This window comes from Colias philodice, chromosome 9 (assembly GCF_061535455.1).
Source record: "Colias philodice isolate Cphi_HAF_F1 chromosome 9, ilColPhil1 Martin Lab GWU primary, whole genome shotgun sequence".
Taxonomy (NCBI): domain Eukaryota; kingdom Metazoa; phylum Arthropoda; class Insecta; order Lepidoptera; family Pieridae; genus Colias; species Colias philodice.
The window spans coordinates 8,861,947-8,876,097 of record NC_143094.1 but is presented as its reverse complement, the minus strand read 5'-3'; the positions used below and the strand labels follow the sequence as shown (position 1 = coordinate 8,876,097).

Below are 14,151 nucleotides of genomic sequence, written 5' to 3'. Positions count from 1 at the left end.
ATGTGCCATAATACCATATCTAAGTCCGCGTTGCGGGAACAACTAGTAAACAAATAAATCTTTACAAATATCTTACTTAAATAAGTATGTACATATTAACTTAAAGGAATAATGTTTAAGCTGTTAATGAAACAAACCACTTGGAAATACATTCTTAATTATGTGTACGTAATGAAGTTTAAGTTGTTAGTTCACAAGTTGGTTCACAAACTGTTAAAATATAATGATGGTTGGCATTCGTTGTAGTATTTTTACGAAATGATACAACTTAACAAATAATTTGGAAAATCCAAAAGTGCACGCCTCATAATTTTTTTTTAATAAATATTTATTAATTATTATTTTTGTTTATTTAATAACAATTAAACCACATCGAATCAGACCCTGAAAAATGAAAGGGTTCTATTCCTGAGCATACTCAAGCGTAAGAGAAAAAAAAAGACTCGATTAGTAAAGTATTTCGATCGCTATCGTGTTAACAAGAAAAAGGATCCGCACATACAGACACATGGACGTCCAAGACAGAACTTTTTTAAACTGTTTTTTAACTAGTTTAAATAACAAAAATGACATCAAAAATATCATGAACGTTAAACATAGTGTTTTTTCTTAATATGTGTGTGTATGTATTATCTTACAAGTGCAATGTATGATACATAATAGACTAGAGTAGATAATTTTTGAAACAAAAAAAAATCGCAGTCGGATGAAACCCATTAGAAAAGGAGGGGAATATGATAAAAATGTAAGGAAAAATAAATTACGGTCAATCCGAGTTCGGGAAGCGGGAGGGGGGAGCTTTTAAGAGAAAAAAATGGTTTATCTCGATTTCCGACACAACTACAAGTCCTATAGAAAAAAGTTCAATGGCAAAGTTGTAGGTAATTAAAAGTTCTACAACTTTTGTTTTCACAATTTTTTCACATAACCTAAAAATTTAGGTGAAAAATTCAAAAAACCAAGTTTTTGGTCTTTTATTTCTATCTACTTCAAAATTTATTTTTTTTCTACGAAATTTGGTGGAAACTTACTTTATTATGTCCCAAATACACTGTAATTTATTTGATTGAAAATATTTATTTTTTCGCCTTATTTTGAATTAATACCAAAAAAACAACCTAATTTTCAATCGAAAAGTCACCCGTCAAAATATCAGCTTTTTTCAAAAACTTTAGTAAAAGCTCATTATCACACTGTTTGTATGCATTTCCTGAGAACATTTACTATAGTGGTGTTTATTTTTTTTACACCATATGAAAGTAGAGATTTTAATGAATAAAAGGCACCCCAAGTTTTTGAAAAAAGCTGATATTTTGACGGGTGACTTTTCGATTGAAAATTAGGTTGTTTTTTTGGTATTAATTCAAAATAAGGCGAAAAAATAAATATTTTCAATCAAATAAATTACAGTGTATTTGGGACATAATAAAGTAAGTTTCCACCAAATTTCGTAGAAAAAAAATAAATTTTGAAGTAGATAGAAATAAAAGACCAAAAACTTGGTTTTTTGAATTTTTCATCTAAATTTTTAGGTTATGTGAAAAGTTGTGAAAACAAAAGTTGTAGAACTTTTAATTACCTACAACTTTGCCATTGAACTTTTTTCTATAGGACTTGTAGTTTTGTCGGAAATCGAGAGAAACCATTTTTTTCTCTTAAGAGCTCCCCCCTCCCGCTTCCCGAACTCGGATTGACCGTAATTTATTTTTCCTTACATTTTTATCATATTCCCCTCCTTTTAAAATGGGTTTCATCCGACTGCGATTTTTTTTATCTTTTCATTATTTTCAAAGGCTTCTACCCCAGTCTATAAAGACATTTTAAGTTTGAAAAATCAGATGTTTTGCGCGAAGTGACAGTAGTACCCACCTCAACGCTTCGCTTATGAGGCGTGCAATAACTCGAGAACGGCTGAACCGATTTCGTTAATTCTTTTTTATGTTATAATATAGTACGAGGATGGTTCTTATGGAGAGAAAACGTAAATATGCACTACATACGAGGCCGGGGCGGACCGCTAGTCCATAATATAAAAAGCTAGATTGATTTTAGTGAAGCAGAATGAACTCCGTATTTCAATGCATGTTGAGAAATGTATAGAATAATATATGCTTTATGAATGTACCTATAGTTCCATATACAATTGGAATTTATAGCGCCACTAGAGGATACAAGCGAAGTACCGCTATAACAGTTAATCCTATACGTGTCCTATACTATTGTTTAACTCATAAATATACATTGTACATTGTGTTACAATGTATTAATTAAATATGGCATTCGTTGGGTTAAATTAAAAGCCCATAAGTATATAACTAAATTGATGACATACTGAAAAATTAAGGTCCAAGGTTGTACTAATCTATAATGTACAGGTGCTCATACTAATTAAAAAGAAATAGACATGTATTTATTTTATTACCAAGTCATCGCTCAGATTGTTTTGATACCTGTGCGTACAAATTTGTATGCAAAGTTTCAACCCTTTTAAGTTTCCTCTTTGTACTATAAAAACATTAAATTAATTAAACTATCCCATTTCTCATCTCGTTGAGCCAAATTACACACATTGTTGTTCGTGCTCTATGTTAATAAGATAGGATAAGTAGTGCCTAGATAGAGTGGCCAAAATCGAAAATGTAGATATATCTAATGAAAAATTAATATGTATTTTTTGTACCACTTATGGTACGTGTTGACAATTTCTCTGGTTTAATAATTATTCGGTTACATTAATATCAGAAAGTATAAATTAAAAACAATAAAACACTCTTCGTCTTCATAATATACGAACAGGTGTAGATTAAGATGAAACCTACCAATCTAAAATAATCATCTAAAGCTACCTGTAAATTACGCTAAATACTATTTAAATATTAAGCGGAAAACGCAGTGAATATTCACAGAGTTTCAAGCTACGCCTGTAAACTTTTATGTTATATTTTAGAAGCGTTTTGAAAGCTTTTCGCTTGTGTTGCACGTTTTTGCTCCACAACTAGAGTATCGTACTCGGCGAGAGCTTGTTAGTGTTTAAAATCCTTTTCAGGAATCGTGAATGGATTAATTTACTTTGTTAAATAAATATTTACATCGCAATCGGGCTATGCTTGTCAATAGAAGGAATAATGAACTTTGATCTACTGAGCCGCGGGCCGTGGGGCTACAATAATGTTACGATGGAATTTTAAAAGTATATTTTATTATCGAAGATATCGAGTTTATACGGATGTAAAAATATATTTTAGTTTTGTGAAATGATCGTAGCTATATTATAATTTATAATCCAATTTTTATACAATACGAATGCCGAGAGGCTACTTAATTAGCGAAATAACATAACTCAGGACAGGTCGATTTCCGCGCGGTGGAAGCAAAAAAAATATTTCTCAGACAGGTAGAAGGCTGGTTATAAATTTACCCGCGATAATTATGTCTCCACAAGGGAATACGAGACTTCATAAAACAGAATCTAAATTAAAAACGACTTCGGTTTAACAACCAGCATTTTTCGCGTTGAAGCTGAAGATATGAATTTTAATACATTTTTTAATGAAAATAGGAGTCTAGCAATCAAAACACGTGTTGACATCTCATTAGCATATTAATACCGCAACATTTCGCGCGAAGTTTATTCTGCCTCGCATTATCCACACGCCGATGATTCTTTAAGGTCACGAGGGGACAGGGTACTGGGTAGGCTGTATATTTATATGACCAGTAAACTAGAAAATATGACACCGTAACCGTGTAGCGTGTGATTTTATAAGGAGATTATATTTAGGTTTTTGTACCCGCGTTTCCAAGTGGATGTTTTGAAATGAATGTTAGGATCAGGCACTGAAGCATGAGGAAAGTTCTGTGATGATAAGGCTCGATAGTTATTTTTCAATTCGTACCGTAAATGTCCTTTCATTCGTAATTCATATGTTTATTTGATTCGTTATACCACCTCTTGCTTTGTATATCTACCATCATGCAGGTAGGTACACAAGCTCTAGTGGAAATTGTTCAATATTTTGATTCTATCTTTTCACAATGATTTTCTTCTAACGAGTTTATTTGAATAGTTCAATAACATGACTGGTAGGAACTAGTTCCGACATCCAATTGCCAATGTATGAATTTATCGTTCACTGCGAATCTCAACGTTTGAAATATTCATTCGTTGTTCTCACAATATAGACTACAAGCCCGCATAGGACAAAAATATGGGTCAAATGAACCACCAGGGGACATATCTAGAACGATAGCAGAGCAAAAAATAATAAGATTCATCACTATGCCGTCACTTGTAAGCTGTCCAACTGAGTGCAGATGAGAATTGAAAAGTATAGGTAGACTCGGTAAATTTTGGTCATATATTTTTGTACGGCATTCTTAACCATCGATAGATCCATTAAAAATAATAAGAAACCGCTCAGTGCCGTACAAAAATGGTGGTCCACCAAGTCGGAATTTTTATTTAATTTCCGAGAGTTACCGGGGGTAAATTTGGTCATTTGACCATGTACGGCATCTGTGTCATACTATTGCTATACTGCTTTTAATCCATTATTCCGCAACGCCGTACAAAAATCATGGGGACAAGGGGAAAAAATCGAGAGTTGTAATCCCCTCTCTTTCCCCACTCCAGGGGGTCATTTGACACAACACGAAATAAATTTATTTTTAAAGTATTTTATGCATAGATAATATTTTTTCATGTGCCGTACATTTTCGTTGGTTCAAAGGGGAAAAATCTGAAAAAGAAAAAAATCCATATAACGAAATGTTTGCTTTATATTTTTATAATAAAATATAAATATACATTAATATTAAGAAGCTCGAGGTGGTTAATTATCACCTTGGAAAGTCGGAGTCAGGTGGAATGGACTCCGTTAAATTGATGAACTAATAAAAAAGCTATGAACGAAAAGATGTGAATTATATGCAATCAGTCCATGAATACAGGTAAAGTCACAAGCAAATGCTAGTAATATATACATATTCAAAATGTACAAGTAAAGCGCTTTCAAATGATACCAAACACTGCATATTTATCTTAACTTTATTTTTTTACTCTGTATGTTTTGTCCGCTAGAGGGCGCTACATTAGATTTTGTGAAACCCCATATAGCCTTTAGCTAGCTGGTCGCTGGTTATCCAGTGAACAATTCAGACGCTTCTAATGATATGTCATTTGTCGAATTCTGATAAGTAGTTTAGAAGTTACGAGGGAATAGATGAACATACATACATGACCTGTAAACAACCATAACCCTCCTTTTGCTTTGCCGTAGTTGGGTAAAAATATGTTAATGCCGTACTGTATCAAATGGCCATAAAGCACCCTTAAAATTGTAGCTTACATCGCTTTCATCAGCCTAAAAGATGTGGTCTGCACAAAAATGTACGGCATCGTTTTTTCCTAATTTATCTATGTTAATACTATTTAAAACAACGGATAAAGTGTAGAAAACTATTATATTTCATTAATCTACGATGTTTAAACTTTAACAAAATTTCTGGTTTTGCATTTCTCTATAACTTTTTTTAGAACGGTTTCTTTTGAACGGCAATTCTATACAACAATTGAATTTTACAATATCATGTTAAAAAAAAAGTTCCCGTACAGGGTCAAATGACCTTACAGCTCTTTATATTAAGAATTCGATGAAATTAAGATGATTATTGGTATACATTTAAAAGAACAATTATTTTTTGACGGCATTGCTTTTAATAGTACTTTTGAGTGCTAGATAATGTTTTGGAACCGAAGCCGTACTTAGTCAAATGACCCCCTGGAGTGGGGAAAGAGAGGGGATTACAACTCTCGATTTTTTCCCCTTGTCCCCATGATTTTTGTACGGCGTTGCGGAATAATGGATTAAAAGCAGTATAGCAATAGTATGACACAGATGCCGTACATGGTCAAATGACCAAATTTACCCCCGGTAACTCTCGGAAATTAAATAAAAATTCCGACTTGGTGGACCACCATTTTTGTACGGCACTGAGCGGTTTCTTATTATTTTTAATGGATCTATCGATGGTTAAGAATGCCGTACAAAAATATATGACCAAAATTTACCGAGTCTACCTGTACTTTTCAATTCTCATCTGCACTCAGTTGGACAGCTTACAAGTGACGGCATAGTGATGAATCTTATTATTTTTTGCTCTGCTATCGTTCTAGATATGTCCCCTGGTGGTTCATTTGACCCATATTTTTGTCCTATGCGGGCTTGTAGTCTAATACAGCATTGCAATAATATTTTATGTTCCAGAGTGATGGAAGTTTGAATCGGCAATGTGTTGTGAATTGTACTTACGAGATGTAAGCTAACATTGGAATAGGAGCAATATGTGTGTACGTATTGTATGCCAGTGTTTCCGATAACTAGCAATCTTTTTGAGGACTTGTAGGTATAAGTTAAAAAAAATTATGCACAGGTTGATAAATATAGTCGTCGTAGTCTTAAGATATATTCGTTGAAGTGATACGACGACCGACGGTACCAGTTCTGGAAAAACTGATAAAATTAGCATAAATCACGTAAAAAGTAGGTATAAAGTTGTAATGTGAATACGAGTAATGTGGGTAATAAGAAAATCATTTAAGAGAAATGTATGCAAAAAGTAATGTAATATATAATTATAATGTTTATTGAGCGATAAAACTATATGAGTGTACAAATAGGTGCTTGATATTACATATTTATGAGCTTTCATATACCGATAAAATACTTGTTATTAAAATAGTAATTAATATCAGAATATAATGCAAGTTTCCTCAAACAGTATTGTGTTCAAAACTGCAAGATTACTACATACATTAGTCATTTCTGTAATAAGCTATTTAGTCACGTTGTAACTGATAAAGCATAGAACGAACTATTTGACTTTTATTTCTATACTTTACGTAACTAAAAACTAAGTAAGTACCAGTTACAAAAAAAGTTTTCTCATAGAAGTATCCTATCATTTCATGAGCACATATATTTGTCCGTTCATCCATTTCGTATTTGGTCCGACTTCCCTCTGACTTGTTCCAAGTTTTCGAATCGAATCTATCATTTCAAATTCGATCCCAACGGTACGTAATCACAACGGTTCAGTTCTCAGACGGTCTCTAGTTCGTATTTGGCTATTTTTAGGGTTCCGTAAACTAGAAATAAAAATAGTTCTTAGTAATTTCTATTATTAATTATACTTATTTTATATCCTTCTTTTTTAGTAGATATACACCGCCTACTTGTATTCGTAATTTATTATTATTTTCCTTGGTTGGATTACCTGGAAGAGATGGCTCTGTAGCCATAAGGTCACCTATTGTGCAATTTGTTTGTATCTTATTTTATGTTATTTCATTTGGTGTGTGCAATAAAGTGTTTATTAATTAATTCATTCATTTATGCTTTGAAGATCAGTTTTTTGATTAGTTATCTTCTCTGTCTTGAAATTACCTTATATACAACACTTATTTCTGATTCCTAATACATAGATTGATGTAGAAAAATATTGATATGATACGATGTTCATATCAAATCAAATCAATATTTTTCTATCATTCAAAAGAAACGGAAATTTATGTCGCACATGGAAACGTTTCAAATCCTGTTGGGTACTTCCTGTTGACCTACAATATGAAATTGGCACGAATCAATATCAGCATAAGGTTTTGGGTGATATATGGTATATTTAATGTGACGTAATAAATTAAAAATTATCCGATCATGAACTTATTTCCAACAGATAAGACTATCCTAAATTTAATTGCAAATCAAATACAATACATCGGTGGTAAATGTTAAAAATATGTAATGACGATTCTAAAGTGCTTCTAAAAGAAGTCTAATTGAATGAATAAATGTTTGAGTTTGAGTTTAAATGCAAAATCTAAATTCCTATGGGCAATTTCGTCCCTACTTCGTACGGAACCCTCGGTACATGATTTTAACTCTTGACTGACATTTTTTCGTAACAGTGACAGAAACAAGCACCTGTACATATCCAAGCCATATCAAGATTATCAGAAAGCAACGTCAAGTGCCATGTTAATAAACATGTTCCACTATCACTTCTGTTGAACGTACAACAAGGAGCGAGCTTTCTTGCCTCCAATCACGTTTGTAGTTTGTACATTACGATAAGAAGGCGTCATTATATTTGAATAAATAATTACTTTCTATTAGGTGCTTATAGATTACAACATAATTACAGTCATCAATCAAAGTGTTCGAACTAAAATATAAATAGAGGAAGCAGTCGGATGTCTGTGGGTGTGTAATGTTTTATTTCGTTTTGGTATGCGTTCAATCGAATCTAAATTGCATAGGACTATTTTTTTGTTGGTTATATTTTTTTTTATAACACTATCTAGGGAATAATTTCGTTTAATTTATATACGTTTGAGGTCAAATTAAAAATAAAGTATGTAAATTTATTTTTTCATATAAATTTAGGTCACGTGTGAGTATTAATAATTATGCTTTACATTTCAACCATTGTTATTAACGACATCAGCCCCAAAAGTTACTTCTGACGTGCCATTTGTTTTAGCGTCCAAAGCTTAAAATTACGTGAAAACAAATTGTGTTTTAAATACCGCTACATTAGTATTATTAATGTGAAGGCTTCACAAAAGGATGCTTATCACATGTTGAAAGTCCATCGTAACGAAACAGGTGCCGTAAGCTGTACGCAGTCGGACATATGAAAAAAGCTTAAAAGAAGCGCCGCCGGCCCAAGCTAGAAAACGGGTTTATTTGCATAACTCTGTATAGTGCACGCTCTACGCCATCATATATGCGTCATAAATAAATTAACCAGCCTCTCGTTTGCATATAGACAACGAGATTATATCTACGGCTTTATTTTTACGAAAATGATTTCACGAAAAACAAAGCGGGTTGATTATAACACTGTCAAAGATTCTTGAAAGTTTTTGCGTAACCGACGTTGTATGACAGGGTCTTAAAGCTAACCTTGAATATTATGTTAAAAACTCAAAGAAAATTATTTATTAGGAAGCCAAGAAAAATGAGTAGTTTGATTTGAGTATTGAATAAAAAATATTCAGCGTAACAAATATTTTATGTCTTCCATTGTTCATTTGTGTATTTCGGGATGTATTGTCTATAATTTCATTTTATTGTTATTTAGTAAAAACATTCCCCAATTTCATGATATCGAAGCATTGTCTTATATTTATACTTTAAAGGAGATGAAGAGGGAGATGGGGTGCCTAAGAAATAAAAAATAAAAATAGAACTACATACATGCATAACACTTTTGTAGTAATACAATTCTGTAAATGAATACAATAAAATATAATGTTTTAGTAGTAAAAATATTTGCGAAGTACAATAAGTACAGATAGAAAACCCCAATTTCATGATACGGTTATTGTCACGAACGTTAGCAGTAAAATAAAATGTGTTTTTCAAATAAATAGGATTTCTAGTGAAACAAAAAATAAACGCGTAATCAAAGTGTAGCAAAAATTGCAATTCTCTCGTTTTCATGATACAGCATTTAAGCGAGCAATACCATGGGAACGAGTCGTTAAGGAAGTTACTGTGAGCGGGAATGTTCCGAATTCTGTTCATTTTCCAATAAACATTTTATTTTGTTTTAAAGTAGAATTATTTTTAAATAGTCTACTAATAAATGGCTTCACATGTTGCTTAAACATCTACTATCAATTAATACTGATTCGTATTTTATGTAAGGCACAAGTTTTCTTTTGCACATGCCATAAAAATACAGGAAGTACTTAATTGATGAATTATAATGTAATTTTCAATAATAACTCACTGCAAGAAGTACTCTCAATTTCACTAATGAGATCTGAAGCATCTTGTTTCTTAATAGCTTTTTTGCTCAAGTACGTGTAATGTAAACTGCCAACCATTGTACTGTTCCCCTACGTCGGCTAAAGGCGAGTGTCCATAGAGTGTAATTGAATTGAAAATCCTATTATTCTATAGGGTGCCTACAGCTTATTTCACACGCATATCGCGGACGCGTATGAATTATTTTTCAAGAATTATTATTTTTGGTATAATATGTGCAGTCCTTGTGAGCAGAATCCTTACCCAATAGTTTTTAATTGAATCAATTCATTTTGATATTGTGCACACACCACAGCAAAGGAGCCATTCGATATTTTCTCAGACCTCTCTTACCCATTCGGAACCTTATTACGTCAAGTATGTAAATTCACAAATACCTACACAAAAATAAAATAAATGCTTTGCCATGTCTTTTTTGAAGATATTCAAGTCGTAAGATTTCGCTCGGATGTGAAAACACATTATCAATATTGAGTAATATTTTAACACTGTAATGCCAGTACTGTGAAAATGCTGCCATTGCAAGTGTCAGTCAGCAAATACAGTCGATATTGCATTCTGACAGGTTATTTCTAGCAAAGCATTGATTGATTGAGTTTGTATTTAAACAGTTTTTGCAGTCATCCATTTGTAGTATGTCGATTTTTGTAGTGATAAGGTACTGTATAATTCATGATTTATAACTCGGACCATACCATCGTATGTATGCTGTCTTAATACCTAATAAATCAGCCCTGTCTAGTCCAGTAGTGCTTGACCCTGATGTAATACGTTAAGAGGCTTACGAGTGAGGTGTGAATCCAGATTTGGACTTTCAGTACACAGAAGGATATACTTGAGTGCTGTGTGCAGACAGATTTATTAGGAACTATCATTGATTTGGAAATTGATAGATTTGTGGAATTCATTAACATTATATGAATTTTAATCGGATTTCACATGTTGTTGTGATCTAATTCACACATCATTGTCACTTTTGAGGTATAAGTATTACGCAGAGGATATGTTCGTAAAATATTAATAGCAAATTCAACAATAAACCTTTACTCGAACTTAAACATTTATTTATTCAACTAGACTTCGTTTAGAAGAGCTTTTGAATCGTTAAAATACAGAAAAAATATACACGACGGTTTATAACTATTTAGAATCTTCATTTTGTTCCATCTGGTGTGCTGTAAAATTTACTTGAAAAGTTGAATTTTCATAATATGACGTTTTATGAATTTCATTTTCAAATGCTGAAAGCAGTCCGGGATAAGAATTTCAATATATTGGGGGTTGGGGACTATAAAATGTCAAAATAGTAAAATAAAACTTTGTAATATCTTTTGTTCTTTCTTACAAATTCATATATTTTTATAGAGTAGGTACCTATAGGTTTTTTTGTAATTTTCATCGATTCCAACTATTTATACATACATTCCCTAATCATTTCATTCAACACTATTCGAATCTATTTACATACGTTCCTAAGGCGCGGGTCAAACAAAAGCGGCGCGGGCGCGGGCGTGCCATAAGCGCACCTCTTTAATCTGTTTTGCACCACGTCCTTCTTCTACATTTTGTATGAAAGAACTTTGGAAAGGCGGCGCAACCGTGGCACAACCGTGGCGTGCCGTCTCGACGCCTTTCCAAAGTTCTCGCGCCTAACATAATGTAAGAATTTGTACTTATTCCATTTCACTACCCTCAGATGGTGGGGAATGTCGTGGTCTTCATCTGTGTGAACGTGGTGGGAGCTCTGATGCACTCCTTGATGGAGACGGCCCAGCGACGCGCCTTCCTGGACACGAGGAACTGTATAGCGGCCAGATTGGACATGGAAGATGAGAATGAGAAATTGGTAAGGCTTAGTTGGAAGGAAATTTGCTGAGGAAACAGCTGCTAAGTTCTGATGTTAATGTTGTCTGTGTAGAATATTGTAAGCGCGTGGGTGTCATATTGTGTAATTTCTTAAATTATTATGTTTTACAAGGATATATAATATGTTTTAGCTAGTACCAAAAACATATTTGTATAATATGTCAATGAGGAAATTGACTTGCCAAAATATCGTTGTAAAATAGAATATTGTAGTAATCATTGTCGGATTAACTAGAACACCAATAAGATCATCAAAATATGAAATGTTTCTATGTATATCTGCAGAAATTATTAATATTGCCTGAATATAAAAGTGTTTTCCTTCTAAAGACAAATAAAATGAAGGGATAATATCTACGGTGTTTATCATAAATTTAGTAAGCCGACGGCTCGGCTCCGTGGTCCTCGGCTTATCATTTATGTATGTGTAGGTGTAATTTATTATTGTGTCACTTTTTGTACCATATTGAGTTTATTTAATACTTCGTACATTCAATTTAATTAATAAAATGAAGCTAATTGGGTCAAAGGAGGGTCAAAGTATTTTAATAATCGCTGCAGATTATAAAAAAAAAAATACATGAATTTATATTTATAAGTAGTATTTTTCATGCAAATTTCTCCTCTGAATAGAACCCGTGGGTTTCCTCGTGGAGGAGCATAATCGTAGTTTAATTAAATTTCTGCACTACAGTTGTAAGAATATTAAAACAAAAATAGTAAGAACGTGGGTGTGAACAGGATTCGTGGTAGATTTTCCTTATTTTTAGCAATAATATGAAAATTGTTTTGTAAACAGGAAAGGTTGCTTCTATCGGTGTTACCGCAGCACGTCGCTATGGAAATGAAGAACGATATCATATCGCCGGTCGAGGGGCAATTCCACAAGATCTACATACAGAAGCATGAACAAGTTAGGTGAGTGTTTTGATATTTTGTATGTTTGTAATGCTCTGCGACTTATAAAATCGTATTCTTGGGCTGATTTTAAACCAGGACTGACTGAAACAATGAAAACACATAGATTGGCGTAGGTACTTAATTTGTTTCAGTTATATTATGTAGTTAAAAGTAAGTTCAAGAATGTTACCGCACTGTATCTTTTTCAATTACTTTATGTACCTAAATGAAATTTTACTTTCTCGTAAACGCCGATCCTTTTAATCCATTATGCAGTTGAAACGCGCTTTCGAGTCGATATATGAAATGAAGAAGATTCTAGCTTTTATTATTCCACATGATTCTTTGTAACTGTACGATGCGACCTAAATTTAAGGCGATATGAGTATGAAGTACATCGGCGTACTTTATGACGTTAATAAAGTTAAAAGTACTTTTGCTGAATAGAGAGAAATATTTCACAAAGTCCTGCTCGCAATCTTACTTGCTATACGCAAAAATTATATAACATAATTTATATGCACGTTTAATATTCGAAGATAAGATTATTTCAGTTGCGGCTACATGCACATAATGACGTTCATATTTCACCATATAAGTTATCGATACAAGTTAATCGTTATCGATTACGCAGTACTTACATTTGCTCGTCACTATCGGAGCCCTTTTGGCTACTGTCCAAATCTATACTATATTCAATGCGCCGGACATATTTCTTTGCCATTGATAAGGCTGTATACGTGACTGGGATTGTGATCGTATTTCAATGATCCAATCTTGTCGTTAGTTTTCTTTGAGCTCAAAAGAAGTTGTATGATTGAAGGCAATATACGCCATAATCCATAAAATGTTCGACAACGATAGACAAACATTTTCTAATAAAATAAATAAGAATGTTTATTATGTTTACTATTAGAATAAGGAATTAATAGCTATGTCACTCACAATTACAAGATTGGCATATTGATTGATATTTTGATTAATCCAGTATATTTTATTCAAAACTTGTAATATATTCGCTTCTGAATAAACGGCGCGACGTTCGTAAATACCAATATTGGAAAACTGTGACAAATGGCAGGTCTTAGGGATTAATACACCTAAGATTGATCGTTCCTCTGACATATTTATAAGGTCTTGTCTCGGCGAAAATACTTGAGGCGTAAGATATAGTTTGTTTGAAGTAATCGTGCTAAAACGCTATGAATTAGGGATATAATGGATTCTATTACACATGCCGAGAATATTCTATTAAAGATATACTCGTAAATGGAAAGACTTATGGCCTGTTTCACAAATTGTTTATAGGTACTCCATTCTATTTAGATTAATTTATGAAAATATACCTCTAAGAAGTAAGTGAAAAGTGGAAATAAATGAAAGAATGAGATCTAAATGTCACACGTTAATAAATAAATTTGTGTTGAATGGAAGACATCGAAGCTCCAAAATATGCTGTCCTTTAATGTGGATCTGATCCAGGAAGATATGCAGAGCGCTGCAAGACTCTCTGATAGGCATACCAAATTAATAAAATACAATTTAAAAT

The 14,151-nt window shown here is 32.8% G+C and overlaps 1 protein-coding gene across 2 annotated transcripts in view; it reads left to right on the top strand.

Annotated features, from left to right (window-relative positions):
- rut (adenylate cyclase rutabaga) overlaps positions 1-14,151 on the top strand; it is a 96,998-nt gene that overhangs the window by 25,482 nt on the left and 57,365 nt on the right. For both annotated transcript variants that reach the window (XM_089699295.1, XM_089699294.1), the window contains exons 4-5: positions 11,533-11,682; positions 12,502-12,620. In XM_089699295.1, the coding sequence (XP_089555421.1) occupies positions 11,533-11,682; positions 12,502-12,620 (269 nt within the window). The remainder of the gene's footprint in view (positions 1-11,532; positions 11,683-12,501; positions 12,621-14,151) is intronic.